Source organism: Phyllobates terribilis, unplaced genomic scaffold (assembly GCF_046119375.1).
Source record: "Phyllobates terribilis strain yellow unplaced genomic scaffold, ASM4611937v1 Scaffold_1__5_contigs__length_1240528914, whole genome shotgun sequence".
Taxonomy (NCBI): domain Eukaryota; kingdom Metazoa; phylum Chordata; class Amphibia; order Anura; family Dendrobatidae; genus Phyllobates; species Phyllobates terribilis.
Window position 1 is genome coordinate 877,021,902 of NW_027362761.1, and position 15,401 is coordinate 877,037,302.

General features: G+C 42.8%; 1 protein-coding gene across 1 annotated transcript in view; it reads right to left on the reverse strand.

The window, feature by feature from the left end:
* TBCK (TBC1 domain containing kinase) overlaps positions 1-15,401 on the reverse strand; it is a 396,446-nt gene that overhangs the window by 247,651 nt on the left and 133,394 nt on the right. Inside the window, exons 15-17 of the mRNA XM_073639595.1 lie at positions 13,122-13,220; positions 12,482-12,544; positions 8,494-8,620 (exon numbers count right to left, since the gene is read on the reverse strand). Of these exons, the coding sequence (XP_073495696.1) occupies positions 8,494-8,620; positions 12,482-12,544; positions 13,122-13,220 (289 nt within the window). The remainder of the gene's footprint in view (positions 1-8,493; positions 8,621-12,481; positions 12,545-13,121; positions 13,221-15,401) is intronic.

A 15,401-nucleotide genomic window follows, 5' to 3' on the forward strand; every position in this document is an offset into this window, starting at 1 on the left:
AACAGATCATCATTTTTATGCAGATTTTCCAGCTCCAAGCTATATAACCGTGAATGCTTATTGGATAAAGCAGATCAGGTGATGCGTATTTGTGTTATGAGGGGTGTATGACCTAAGGATTCAATGCCCTTTATCAAGGTATCAAGGTGTGCAGAATTATTAGGACACTAGTTTTTGTCAGTCAAAAATGGGTCAAAAAAGAGATTTAACTGACTCTGAAAATTCAAAAATTGTCTTACAAAGAGATGCAGCACTCTTGAAATTGCTAATGAAATGTTTAAATGCAAACAATCAACAGGATCGCAAAAAAAATGTTTTCAGAAAAAAAGTTGCATATTAACTGCCAAAGATTTAAGAGAAATCTAACATGAAGTAATCAGGAAGCCATTACCCTCTAGTGCCATCATATTCCAGAACTGCAACCTCCCTGGAGTGCCCAGAAGTACAAGGTGTTCAGAGCTCAGAGACATGGCCAAGGTACGGAAGGTTGAAACCCGACTGAACAAGACACAGAAGTTGAAACATCAAGACTGGGCCAAGAAATATCTTAACATAGATTTTTCAAAGGTTTATGGACTGAGGAGATGAGAGTGATCTTTTCGGACCAGATGGATGGGCTCATGGCTGGATCAGTAGCAGGCACAGAACACTCGTAAGACGGAGGTGGGGGGCTGCTATTATTAAACGTGAACTAGTCGTACCTTCTTGGATTCAAGATGGAGTCAAAATCAACAATCAACCTAAACCTACTGCAAGTTTTTAGAAGACAAGTTATTCAAACAGTGCTACAAGAAAAAGTCTGCATCTTTCAAGAAAAATATGATTTTTATGCAAGACAATTCTCCATCACATGCATCGAAGTCCTGCACTGCTTGGCAGCCAGTAAAGGCCTTAAAGGGGTATAGGTAAAGGCCCTCGGACGTAAATGCGATCAAGAGGAAGTGAGAGCTGCGGCTGGCGCTCACTTGATTACTGAATGTTTGAAGGCGGACACAGTGACGCCAGCGCTGATTGGGCACAGGGCTCACGTGTCATAACAACTGCACATGAGCCCCGGGAGCGACGACCACGGCGCCGGCACAGGTGAGTATAGGTGTTTTTATTTTCACGGGGGCAAACATTCAGATTGAGAAGGGGTTGTCCTAGTAGTGGACAACCCCTTTAAACATAAAAGAATAATGACATGGCCCTCTTCTTCACCTGAAAAACTCTATTGAGAGCTTGTGGGCCCTTCGCTCTGTAATCCGACAGCAGCAAAATGCTGGGGCAGAGACCCTGATTCCAATGATGTATCACATAGCTTACTGGGCACAGCAGTTGTGACAGAATCCGTTTTGTTTTGCTGCAGATTTAGCAGAGCTTGGAATGTTGAGCCCGCCCACACCACTGAGCGTCAGTCTTCTCTGTACAATGTCTATTGACAGATAGCTGCTAATCAGTGGTGGGGGTGGGGTCAGACCAGCACCTAGTCAGATAGTGATAATCTCCTGATGATTAACTTAATTTATTGAAATAAAAGACACAGTCAAGTAAGTATCTGGAATCAGGGTCTCAACTCCTACACCATGCTGCTCTCAGAACGCATAGCAAAAACTTGCTGACAGGTTCCCTTTAAAAGGAAGATTTAGGGTAAAGGAAAACATTACACCTCTCTGAACAATGTCTGGGAGGCTGGGGTTAGTGATGCCTAAAAAGTTTATCGTCAACAGATTAAGAAACAGACAGAAAGGCTGTGTGCCCACGATGCGTTTTTTAAGCGTTTCCGCAGCGTCAAAAACGGTTGCATGGATTTATATAGTGTGACCAAGTTGTCAAGCACTTTCCAAGTGATGCTAAAATCGCTTGGAAAGCGCTTGTCAACCCGCATGCGGAAATGCAAGTGAAGAACGCTTCACATCCGCATGTCCCTGGCAGGAAAAACGCATGTACAATCCGCATGTGTTTTTTCTGCCAGGGAGATGCGGAAACGCTCAGGAAAAATCCGGAGCATTTCTGCATCGTGGGCACATAGCCTTAGAAAGCTCTTTGGTCTTGCCCATGTTGTAGAGGTTAGAGTCTGACTGATTAATTGAGTCTGTGGACAGGAGTCTTTTATACAGGTGACTATGTAAGACAGCTGTCTTTAATGCAGGTAACGAGTGGATTAGGAGCGTCTAAGTGATCTGTAGGAGCCAGAACTTATAATTGTCTAAGGGGATCAAATACTTATTTCTCACTGCAAAAAAAAATTATCTAATTTATACAATGTGATTTTCTTGATTTTTTGGGGATATTTTATCTCTCAAATGTTAAAATTAATCTATCCTTAAAATTATAGACTGTTCATGTCTTTGTCAGTGGGCAAACTTACAAAAACAGCAAGGGATCAAATAATAGTTTCCTTCACTGTAGATGAAAATATACAACTGAGATAGGAACATTTATGTTTTTCAGTTAGTTGCATAATAATTCTGCACACATAGATTTTCTCCTAAGGGAGCAGTCAGACGGCCATATAAACTCGGACTGAGATAGGAACGCAGTGCATGGACTGGCCGGTGGCTGTCCTAATCAGAGCGTGACAGCTTCATGTATTTCTATGCAGTGGGTACGCTTGGGTCGGGAGAGCCGCTGGCCAGTCCATGCATACGTTCCGATCTTGGTCCGAATTTTATGGCCGTCTGACTGCGCCCTTACAAAACCTCACTTTTACTTTCTTAAATATTTCAGGTTTATTAACCTTTTGGATTCACAGACAGCACTGTAGGTGTTCAATAATAAAATGAATCATCAGTGTATGATAATCATAACATTAATCTGCGATTTATTTCTGACATTAGAAGGAATATCGTTTAAAATCTCATAGCCTAAATAATGCCAACCACTCATAAGGCCCCTGTTTCATTTTGGGTGGTCTTCTCCCAATAGGGTGCAATACTCGCCTCTCCAATAGTGTAATAGTAAACATGAGCCTTCTTTCATATAGCCACAGCTATAAGCAAAGGGTTAATGCGGATGCTGAGGGAGTTTGTTGAACACTGCGAGAAATAAATTCATCCTTTTTACAGTACAGCAAGTCCAAGCGTTTTATGTTGATTCCTCTGAGAACTTTACAAATGAAAAAAGATCAACATCAAAGGCAAAAGCTGCATTGGATGCTCTTGGTTTCATGGGGATTTGTCCAACTGTTACCAAAATCCAAAGCACAAATGTAGAAAGGAGACATCTCTCCTTGGTGACAAAGTCTTATGTCCTTCAGGCAAATTTGGACTTAAACTAGGAACTTAGTGGTTAAATCAATGGGATTAGTTGTAATAGTACACTGCACTTAATGCGGTTGTACCGAGAATGCAATATATTACAGGATAAGCGATATCTTGTTAACTATATTGGATCCCATTGCTGGTTCTCACTGCTGGATCCCATGCAATGCCGAGAAAAAGGCTTTGGAGTGCTTTGTCTAAATGAAGCAATGGTCATACATGAGCACCTATGCTCCACTCATTATCTATGAGCCTGTCGGAGATGCACTCAGCTATGTGGAACTAACCAATAGACTTCCTGAGCCTTCATTTTTGGGATCTTGCGTTGTCCAAAAGGTGGTGCCTATAGATTGGTGATAACTTGAATTTTTGGTACAACTTAATTTATATTTGAAAAAAAAAATTGCAACCATGCTTATTGCTCTCTTGCAGGTGTGGACTATTCATACAGATAATTGGGCACCACTCCGGGACTTGCAAGCTTTTAGGGCCCCAGGGCAATTTTTCTCTAAATGCTTGCTTTTCTTTACTTGCTACTTGCCCCAATGAATCCAAAATAAAAAAGAAGCTTTTATCCAAACCTACGTATCTCTATAAACTAGTGATTGTCTAAGGCTATGAGAACACAATGTCTTATTCAGGTGGATTCACCTGATTAAGTGTCACAAAAGCTCCCCATAAAATGAACGTAACGCACAGCAATGTGGAAACAACATTGCTGTGCACATGTCCCTTCTTATGTCACTTCTTTTATCAGCTTCATGCTTCAGGTTAAAAGAAGTAAAGTGTTTACTTTTAGAGCTGAAGCCGCCTACCCTCGAGAATATAGAGCGAAATACATGCAGCCACAAGAACAACAGCAAAGCCGCTAGCGAAGCCGCTTTAGGAAAACGACCACCGGTGTTTTCATGAAGTGGCTTCACGTGGGAAAACGCTAATAGACGCCATATGCACAGGCCTTGAAGGTGTGTCCACACTTTTTTTCAGAAGATTTTGGAGCAGAAACTCTCCAAACTCTTCTGCTAAAAAAAAAATCATCAAAAGAACTCAGTGTGAACACATCGTAATTCTTAAATCACATGCTACTTCCTTCCATCTGCCCTGTCATAACAGTAGACAGAGAGCAGGTTAGCAGAAAAGACAGCAAATGGAGTGGAGTGAAAGATACCCCCTTTCAGTGTAAAGCTGGAGGACAAAACGTATTTATCCTAAAGCTCGGGCTGTATGGTGACATGTGTTTAAGACAAGTTGTAGGTTCAAAAACATCGGTGCAACTTGTCTGTGACTTGCTGTTACTTAACTACATTAGAGCTGTGATTTCAATGTAAAAAAAATGGCCAAGTCGCAAAAAGGTCACACGCAAGTCACTGTTGCATAGAACTTGCACTGAAGTCTATGGCAAGAGAGCTGCGTGTCACTTGAGCACAGACAGAAAACCCAACACATTTGAAAACATTTGGACTGTCTTGCAGAAGGCAATAACGGAACACAGGAAATTTTGATGCGCTGTCACAAAGTCCCATGACATGTTGCTGAGTAGCCCTAGACTTAAAGGGAATGTGTCACCCCCCTGGTCGATATCAGACCTCTACTATGGCCATACAGGTGATAGAAAAGTAAATCTATACTTACCTGTATGGCCCATAGTAGAGGTCTGATTGCCGAGAAATATGGTTTTACAAAGTCTGTTTTCCAGAGGCTTGGCATCTGGGGGACCCCTCCTATCTGCTTATTATTCCCCTAAATCGCTGCCTCTGTGCTAAATTACAATATCCCCCCCTCTCCCCTGCACGTCACAGGGCCCTGTGACAGGTCCTGCTCTGCCTCCCCTCCTGCGCATGCGCAAAGCACCGCTCACATGGAGCGCGCTTTGTTTCCCTCCAGCCCCGTTTGGCTGCTTACTGCGCCGCAGCCTTGTATTGCACAAGCGATGGTGAGTCACTGAGACTTCCGCTCCACTGGCAGTATGCAGCCAAATGGGGCCGGAGGGAAACAAAGTGCGCTCCATGCGAGCGGTGCTTTGCGCATGCGCAGGAGGGGAGGCAGAGCTGGGCCCTGTGACGTGCGGGGGAGGAGGGGAATATGGTAATTTAGCACAGAGGCGGCGATTTAGGAGAATAGTAAGCAGATAGGAGGGGTTTGCTTGGCGTCCCCCCAGACGCCAAGCCTCTGGAAAACAGACTTTATAAAACCAGATTTCTCTGCAATCAGACCTCTACTATGGGCCATACAGCTAAGTATAGATTTACTTTTCTATAACCTGTATGGCCATAGTAGACGTCTGATATCGCCCAAGGGGGTGACACATTCCTTTTAAAGGGGTTGTCCGATAATTATAATGCCTTTTATAAATATCTATCTTTAAGCCCTAGCCACTTTTGTCATTTGTTATATATTAAAATCCCTACACTTCTCCCTGTCCTGCTAATCCCTCTATGTGCTTTGTTACTTTACTTCCTGTGACATTTCATTTGTGGGGAGTCTCAAGCGGGACGTCACAGGACACAGTAACTTCCCTACAGCTTTTATCACTCCCCGAAACAGGACGTCATCATGGGGCACACACTTACCATAGCTGTTCCCTTATGACAACCTATTTCGGGGGAGCAATGGAAAAGAGATTGCAGCTTCTACCCACCCGGCCCACATCTTCAGTCACTGCCTCCCACACCTTTACTCACTGCAGCTACAGTCACTGCTTCTCTTCCCGCCAACTTGCTCCCTGAAACGAATCCCTGACAACGATTTGTTTCAGGGCGGACAAAGAAGCTGTGGGAAGGCACTGCTGTCACTCATACTGCTTCTGTTAGTGCCCACCGATGACGTCTTCTTTCAGTGGATGAGGCGTCGGGAACAGAAGTAGGGAGTGTGGAGGCGGTAAATGAAGATGTGTGCGGCGACTGTAGATGTGGCTGATGGGGAGAGAAGTAGCAGTTACTTCTCTATTAACTCAATGAAACAGGACATCATCACGGGGTGACAGTGACAGAAGCTGGTAAATGACTGCAGTGCCCCCTGATGACGTCTGGTTTCATGGCGGGTTATAATGTCTCATTTACGACTCCCCTCAAATGAAACATCACAGGAAGCAAAGAAAAAAAACATATAGGGTTTATTAAACTAATTAAAAAAGTGGTTAGGTCTTAAAGATAGATATTTATAAAGGGCATTATACCTATTGGACAACCCCTTTAAAGGCCGACAAAGTATTTAATAGTGAAGATGCACAATTCAAAAGGTAATCTGCAAATATGTGCATGTATACGGTTCACATAATATACTAATATACCTGAAAGTCACTGCAACTATGTCTCAAATGGGAATGCAACTAATGTGAACAAACATAACACTAAACCTTGAAAGAAGACTACATGTAACGAAGAAATTAGTGCACACTTGAAATATACAATAGTAATAATCTAGTGTTAGCATAGTATAATACAGTATTAATCAATATTAATGCAAACATTGGGGAAAATAAACTATCCAAAACACATTAAAAACACTGTATGATAATTCTAAGGACTAGGCAATAGACCAGTGTCTATATATGCTAAGACTTCTCACCATTCACAAAAACGGAATAATAACAATAAAATCTGTACAAGTTTACCAGGTAGAGCGAACACCATGACACTGAAACTGATCAATGATTGATTGCTTGTGTTTGGCTTGTTTGCCTTCAGTATCATGGTGTCCGCTCTACCTGGTTATCAATGTAACATTATTTCTATAATGATTTCTTGCTAGCACGGGACTACTGCTGGAGAAGTTTTGTGAGGTCATGATATGCATGGGGCTTCTATCATGACCAAGCTTACTGGCGCATGTCATCCTTTCCTATCATTTATTCAGTAATATGGCTTCAAGTAATTCAATTATTGCCTGGTATTTTTTGCTTTTGCTTATTGTCAGAGAGAGAAAACAAGAAGAATATGTCACTTAATAATCATGTTATTCTCTAACTTCTAACCTTTATTTTCAATTCTTAGAGTTACACCTTATAATAGTGTTGCCTTACAAAGCAGAAAATACATTTTCCACCTAATATTAAGTCAATGTCCTTCCAAGTCTAGGCCCTTCTATCAAGAGCCATTAGTGCACCACATAGTGCACCAACAATCCCACTGCAACTCATGACTATCCAGGCCCTGCTCTCTTGAGCCCATGTCACACCTTCTGGGGACAATGTTCTGTCTTAAACACATTCACAACTGAAATAACCAGGCCATGTTTCTGGCTCCCAACACAGCTCCTCACTGGTTCCCCTGAAATCACTAACACAGCTCCTCACTAGTCCCCCTGAAACCACTAACACAGCCCCTCACTAGTCACACTGTGGCCTCCAACACAGCTCCTCACTAGTCCCACAGATTCCTCCAACACAGCTCCCCTAAAGTCCCCCTGAAGCCTCCAACACAGCCCCTCACTAATCCCACATTTTGCCACCGAAAAGCTCCTCACTTATCCCCCTGAAGCCTAAGACACAGCTCTTCATTAGTCCCACTGTGGCCTCCAACATAGCTCCTCTCTAGTCCTGTGAGGCGTCCAAAACAGCTCCTCATTAGTCCCGCTAAGAACTCTTAACACAGCTCCACATTAGTTCCATCATGGCCTCCAACACAGCTACTCACTTGGCCTGCTGAAGACTGCATCACAGCTCCTCATTAGTGCCACTGCAGCCCAGAATACAGCTCCTCACTAGTCCCACTTAGGTGATTTCTCTCCTAGCCCTGACTGAACCGTACTGCAGTCTTCCCCAAATTTGATTTTGGCACTGCTTTATTCTCCCTGGCTTTCTCTAGACTGAAAATATCCCCAGACTCTCCCAGAACTAACCCCAACTGCACTCACACTATACCTGATACACTAATGTTGTCCTGACTAGTGCAGGAAGCCACCGGCCTTCACGGCTAAACATGTCTAGACTAACAAGCTATCACTGTATTAGCTCACAATTTGCTTCCAGGACATGTTCCAAAAAGCAGATGAACCACTCCTCTCAAGAAACTAAGCACACTGGGTGAAACTCCGCAATAGATTCTCAATTCCCCCATTATGCCTCCTAGCTTTAGTATGCTGTTAATCTTTTCAATTGGCATAGCACTAATGGCCATGAATCCACCATGCCTTCCAAAGACTGTACCAGCTTCAAGCTCTCCGCAATATCCCAGGAGGACAAGCCTCAGGCATAACTACAGTTACTAATGTGAGGATTCATGTAATTCAGATTTTAATTTGCACAAGTTACCTTGCCAGTATACCAAGTTTGGATGTGATACCACCCACGCTTTTAACACCCTCCGAAATTTTGCATGTCCTTCGGGTGATGACAGGAGCTCATCGTACTGATGACATCGGGGGATATCCACCTCAATCTGACAAAAGATGAGCAGAAAGGTTACATATCAGAATGGTAACATATCATCAGTGAACCAAAAATATAATATTGTATATTTCACTACATTCAACCCAGAAAGCACATAGATATGAAAGTCAAGTTATCTCACATAGTCACAGATTTAAAAAAATTACAAATATAAAAGCCAGAATAAGGTCTAAATATTGTTTAAAATTCTATTACAATTATAATATTATAACCATCACAGAAGCATGGGGAGGAACTAACCCTAAACATAAGGAAAGCCAGCCGATCAGAGTTACCCGGGGTGCAAGAAGAGCGCACTTATTACACAGAACCTAGGTATTGGCCAGGCCTACTGATGAGATGCCAAATAGACATGAAGCTTTAGTGTGACGGACACTTTGTGTAAGAAGTTATTTCCTGGGCAATTCTCATTAGTAGGAAAGCTTTAGGATCTAAATCGACAGGTAAACTAGACCTTTAAGCTAAAATAGTTAAATACAGAATTTTAATTTTTAAAGAGGACCTGTCACCAGGTAAAAAGTGTCCAATTTTTTTTCTCCCCCTGCTGCTTTTTTTTTTCTCTAAATTCCACCATACAGTTTCAGAGATATTGGTCTTTACATTTTGCGCTAATTTTTATGGTGTATACCAGAGGGGTGTGGCTGACAGAATTCTCTGGGGGCGTGTATTTAATCTGTTCTGCATTATTACCCTGTGAGCCTCGCCCCACTGGTACACAACATAAAAAGAAGTACCAAGTCAAAAACTTGATATCTCTGAAACTGTAAGGCAAATTTGAAAAAAAAAATAACTGGGAATAAATAGAGCAAAAACTGTCTACTTTTGACCTCGTCATGGCCTCACTTTAGATATTCATTGTCATAGAGAAAAATTAAAAACCATAAGATATCTCCAGGGAGGGACATGCTAACCTCACATTAAATATAGGGTAAAGAGAGAAAACTAATTATAGCTAGGGAACAGAGGGACTACTTAAAACAAGTGAAATGAGAGAGAGCTAACACCTCAGCTCCATTGAAGCAGCGGTCCCCTGCAGTGTCCCGGTAATTAAGACAGGAAGATCTATTCTGGGAACCAGATACCAAAATGGACATTCATTTACACAGAGGTAACTCTTTTTCGCATCAAAGGATAACTGGACAAGGGCAGTAGGCTTTTGTCTCCGGTCGTTAGTGATGAATATAGATTTTCGGCGTCATAGCGAAGGGACGAACAGAACGCATTCACTCACATCACTTTAAGGCCACTAGAACCCCTACAACTTAATAACGTCTAAATAGATGATGCGAACCAGGCCATGTTTGATCTCATTGTAACGGTAAAATCAGAATAAGAAATATGACGTCAAACTTCTCTCCCCTGGCTCTCTATATTGGGCACCATGGTGTGGTGCCAATTCTAGGCCCCCGATCTCAGACTTTCCACCACTTACGCAGATAGTGCTGAGATATTGGGATAGAAATCGGGGGAAACTGAAACTTAGTAATACACCGTGCAGATTAAGCCCCCTCTTCGACAACATTGATTTCTCCCCAGCAGTGGATAGGACTACGTTTTTATGTTGGAGGTCTGATGACCGGGTGAGATTGGGACAGGTGGCGGACAGGCTCTCTGGGCTCTCCGATGTGGGGGAGTTAGGGGACATATGCCATGGCAGGCCACGGTCTTTGTTTGAATTCACCCAGTTGAAGGACTTCCTCTCAGGTATTTCTTTTAACAGACCGACTCGATTTCAGTACTTGAAGCTGTCTACAGAGGGCCCTACCCACACAGTCTCCTTGCTTTATAATTTGATCCTGGAAACGGTATCTATTGACACCCCTAGCTTTATTACAGCATGGGAGGGAGACCTGCAGACTACCCTCTCTGAAGCTGACTGCCTGAAGATCTTTACCCTTACTCACAAGATCTCTGTCTCTTGCAGATCACAAGAGAAAAATTATAAAATTTTAACACGCTGGTATAGGTGTCCTGTGCTTCTCCATAAATTCAATCCTGCAATCCCGAATACATGCTGGAGATGCGACAATGAGGAGTGGTCTATGCTTCATATATGGTGGTCTTGTAGGCTTCTGCGTCCATTTTGGGGTGCGGTTTTTAATGCCTTTCGCTTGATGACGGGTGTCCATTGTGAACCATCCCCTCAAATTGCCCTCCTTTCATTGATTCCTGGGTCTATAACAACCATAAAGAAGGGAATTCTGAGGTTCTGCTTAGTGGCGGCCAGAACAATTATCCCCCGATACTGGAGAATGGTGAGGGTTCCATCTGCGGTTGAGTGGGTGTCCGAAATGGATAGATTGGGCCACATGGAGTCGATGATGGCTCAAGATAGCAACTCTGTGACCGTTCAGGGCCAAACATGGTTCCTTTGGGAGACATTCAAGGTGAGCTTAGAGTTTCGGGACTGGTTAAGTGAGTCCTCATAACCTCCAAATAAGGTAATCGGGACCGAGGCGGGTTTTGCCCCTCCCCCCCCCCTTTTCCCCACTTCCAATCTTTTGACTCTATTTCCTTTCTCTTTTCCTGACTTTGTTTCTTCTTCACTGTCCTTTTCCTACACAATTTAAGAATGTTTAGTTTAAAATTTACAAAGTGGTGTTTGGACAAGATGAGTCCAACCCGAGATATCTAGGATTACAAGTTTGATTTGTTTCTTCATAAAGTTGCATTATACCTGAATGTGAATTCACATGTATTCATATGTATACTATTTTTCTTGATTGTTGTATCTTATCTTTGACAAAATTTTAATAAATATATTTACGGAAAAAAAAAAAAGAAATATGACGTCAATATCTAACGAATGGAACGTTCAGGAGTGACGATATTCTGTAAGTTAGGGATCTCATAAAATTCTAACAGACCCGGCACATCCCACAATCTGCTCGCTCATGAGCTCATCAGGAGGAGGTGTGTAGGCGCAACTTTGAGCTAATAAGAATCAGTATTTGAGTCTGGGTCATTTGTTAGCTCTTGGAAGGTGCAGCTTGCTGTAAGTTCTGTCCGTTTTACTGGAGTATAACCCTCCGCTAAGCTCTGAGCCATTTTCATGACATCGGGTTTAGTTATTCTCTTTTGTTATCTATTTTTATTTTATGTAAATGCATATACCATATTGTTTTATTCCCATTTTGCAACATATTTGCATAATTTTATAATTTTAACACTGCCTATCTTTCTGGATTAAATATATAAAATTTAATAGCTCTGTTCCTCTTGCTCTGTAAACCGCACCCCTGAAGCCATACGCTACCTGTAACGGGTATCCAATCGGCCTGTATAAATGTTTGGTGGTGGCAGCTAATGGTTCTATTTGTTATTGTGGAGCTAGCAGTGACCCCGTACCCCATACGAGGGGTATATATATATAATCCATTAGTTGGAACTGGAGGTGTATTTACCATATGCTCACTGTTATTTCCCCAATAACTGGTCTAGTATTGGAAGCAGCCGCGGTCATGTCCGTCACTCATCAGCCGATTGTGTAATTGTCTTGACGACTGGAGGCAGCGGAGTTGCATTTCCTGACATACTGGTGGCAGTGGCGAGATCTAGGTGATCTCTTCAGTGTCATTTGTGACAAAGCAGTAACAGTGGTGGGCTCTGCATGACCCCCCCAGCTGTGTATCAGTGACATATTGGTGGCAAGTGGTGGGATCTACGTGCCTCTCCCCGGCTGTTATCTATGACATTCATCTAACGGACTCTAAAATATCAGATGATATTGACATGCTGAGGACCAGAGAAATCCATATATGGTCCATGAGCAATAGACGTGGATGGATATGTTTATTTCTAGAAACTGGAGACCCCACTGAAACATAACATAGTAAACGTGCATGGTTACCTGGCGGTCAGTAGGAATTGGGGTGTCTTTGTCTGTGGAATCGTACTTCTCTTGGATTGCACCCTTTAAAAGTCAACATGAAAAAATAAAGATTTCATCTGCAAATTATTTACTGTTATAAAGAAATTTAAAAGGGTATTTTGGGAATAAGTAGGTAGGTGATAGTTGCTGAATTGGTGGGGTCTGACTATCGATACACACACTAGTTGTCTGTATGGTTGTTCCGACGGTCGTGCGTATATGTCTGCCTGCTGCTGATCCATTCAATGTCAATGGAGCTAACAAAAATAGAAAAGCTCAGTTATCGGCTATGTCTTTCAGTTCCAAATGATTACATACAAAAGCAGCATTGCTCTATTGTAATGAGGATACTAGTCCCCATTCTGGCAATCAGTGAGGGTTTCGGCAGTCAGACCCCACTGACCTAATAGTTATCACCTATCCTGTAACAAGTCCCATAACATGAAGTTGGACAAAAATATTGTGGATCTATAAGTGAAATAGTATTTGTTCTTTCAGTTGTCCGTTACCTCAATGTAAGATTCTAAACCAGGTATAACCAAGGAGCAGTAATCTATCCAGATTTTTACAAAATATTAAAAAATCTATTCTGATGTAAGGCACCATATACGATACTGACCTCTACACCCAGCAATGCTGCCCAGGTTAGTCCTCTCAGAAGGGGGGGAATGTCCACTCTAGCTTCCTTCCAAATGAGATTCTTCTTGTATGGGTAAGCCTGGAATACCAGCACAAATGCAATATATCAAAATCATAATCCAGGTGAAATAAATGAAGATTTTTGTCACAGTAAAATCTCTTTCTTGTAGTTTTCACTGGGGGACACAGAAACCATGGGATAGTCTGCTGCCACCTGGAGGCTGACACAATAATTACATCCTAAATGAAAACTGGCTCTTACTCAGCAGACTATACCTCGCATACTAGCGTAAAGCCTCCTGAGTTAGTGAGAAAGCAGTAGGAGAAACAAAAAGAATTAAAGCATGAAAGGCAAATGAACCAATTACACCCCGAGAAAAAAACAATGTAAATGCACGCCCGACCGGGCAATCAAGGGGTGGGTGCTGTGTCCCTCAATGAAGATTACGAGAAAGAGATATTATGGTGGGTACCACAAATCTTGATTTCTTCCTCGCTTCATTGGGGTAAACAGAAACCATGGGATGTCCCAAAGCTGCCCCTGGAGTGGTTGCAAACTAAATAATATACTGTTATAACAGAATTTTCCACTCTTGCTCAAGCTATCACCTGAGCAACTGCCGCCTGCAGTATACTCCTCCCAAGACTTGTGTCTGCAGAAGCAAAGGTGTGGACCCCGTAAAACGTAGAAAAGGTATGCCACTACGACCACGTAGCTGCCTTACATAGTTGCAGAACTGATGCCTGATTAACAGCCCGGGAAGCTATAACAGCCCACACAGAGTGAGCTTAAACACTGAAGCAGTGGCCTTGCCTTATAAAGCCTCCATAATGGCTGATCTAATAATAATCATAGATGGGGTAGGATCTCTGCCAGATCTTACCGTGATGACCCACATGACATCCAAACGGAGCTGTGAGAGATAAGTAGAGCTGTACAGCTCTCGCTATGTTAGATTACGTGAGAACCTCTCAGGGAGATGAGAGGCGAAGTAACTAAAGGAAGGAGAGCCATCTCCTCATTAAAATGAAAGGTGGAGAATCCCGCTAAGGAGAAAGAATAGAGCCCAATGTCAGACTACTCTGTCCCAGAGAATGAGAGAGACAGGAGAGAGCCTCCCTTGGAGCCTTGCGTGATGGAAGGTATCGCTAAAGAGGAGAAAAATCACTAGAAAGCCGAAATAGAGAGATCTCTCTGACTTGCGCCAAGGGAGAGGACCGAAGAGTGACGAAACGCAATAGAGGTCTCTCGGATTTCGGGGGATAATAAGGTGGTCTCAAGTTCGCCCTGCCTGGAAGGACAGTCCTGACCCATTGCCTACAAGTAAAATTCTACTGAACCAGGAAAACCAAGGCAGGAACCTGGCTCTTGGGAGTATACACTAGCTCAATAGAGGCCTAGAACAATTAAAAAGGAGGATATAGCCAGATGAGCGCTGCCCATAGGCTGTCACCTATGAAGAAGTTGCTAAATTAAATGGCACAAAAATGACCTTTAAGGCCCTTCTTCCCTAATCCTGGTCAGACAAACCTAATCCAGAAGGCCAAGAGCCTTCCAAACTGTGGACCAGATAGTCCTGCTGGTAATCAAAATGACTAAAAAATTGGATAGAAGAAGATAACTGAAGATAACCTTGGGAAAGTTCTATCTAGATGCTGTGGGTGGTGCTTTGGGGAATCTGCCATGGGTGCTCTGGACTCAAACTGAGAATCCTAAGCCAAACGCTATTTTTCTCTCAGTAGCCGTGCTTTCGGTACAGCGGCCAGATAGCATTGTATCGCTGGCTGCTCACAGTAGCACGAGCAACATGTGGCCTAGGTTGTAGTGTTGGAAAATGGCAACTGGGACACTTTGGAGAAATTGCCATACCACTGGTTCCACAATTGATCCATTATGTACTGCAAGTCAAATTGGATGTCACATACCAAGCCTATAACATCAAACATTGTCTGCACAAACGGAAGGTGTTTGCATGACAATGGTCTATGAGACAGAGGTCCCTCTGCACATGATCCACTGACCTCATACCATCGCTCTTTAAGGTTATATTGGTGCAGAGCAAGATGGCAATAGAGGCTGAAATAGGGGTCTAACCTCTTCAGAGATTAATCACGATTTTGTCTTGGATGCAATGATAGCCGGAGAATGGTCTGGAGTTCATACGAGCAATGCCAGGAGGAGGCCTTCATGAGGGAACATCATACCGGTACTATTCCAAAGATTATGGTGTGGCATAATGTACAGTAGCCGGACTCCTCT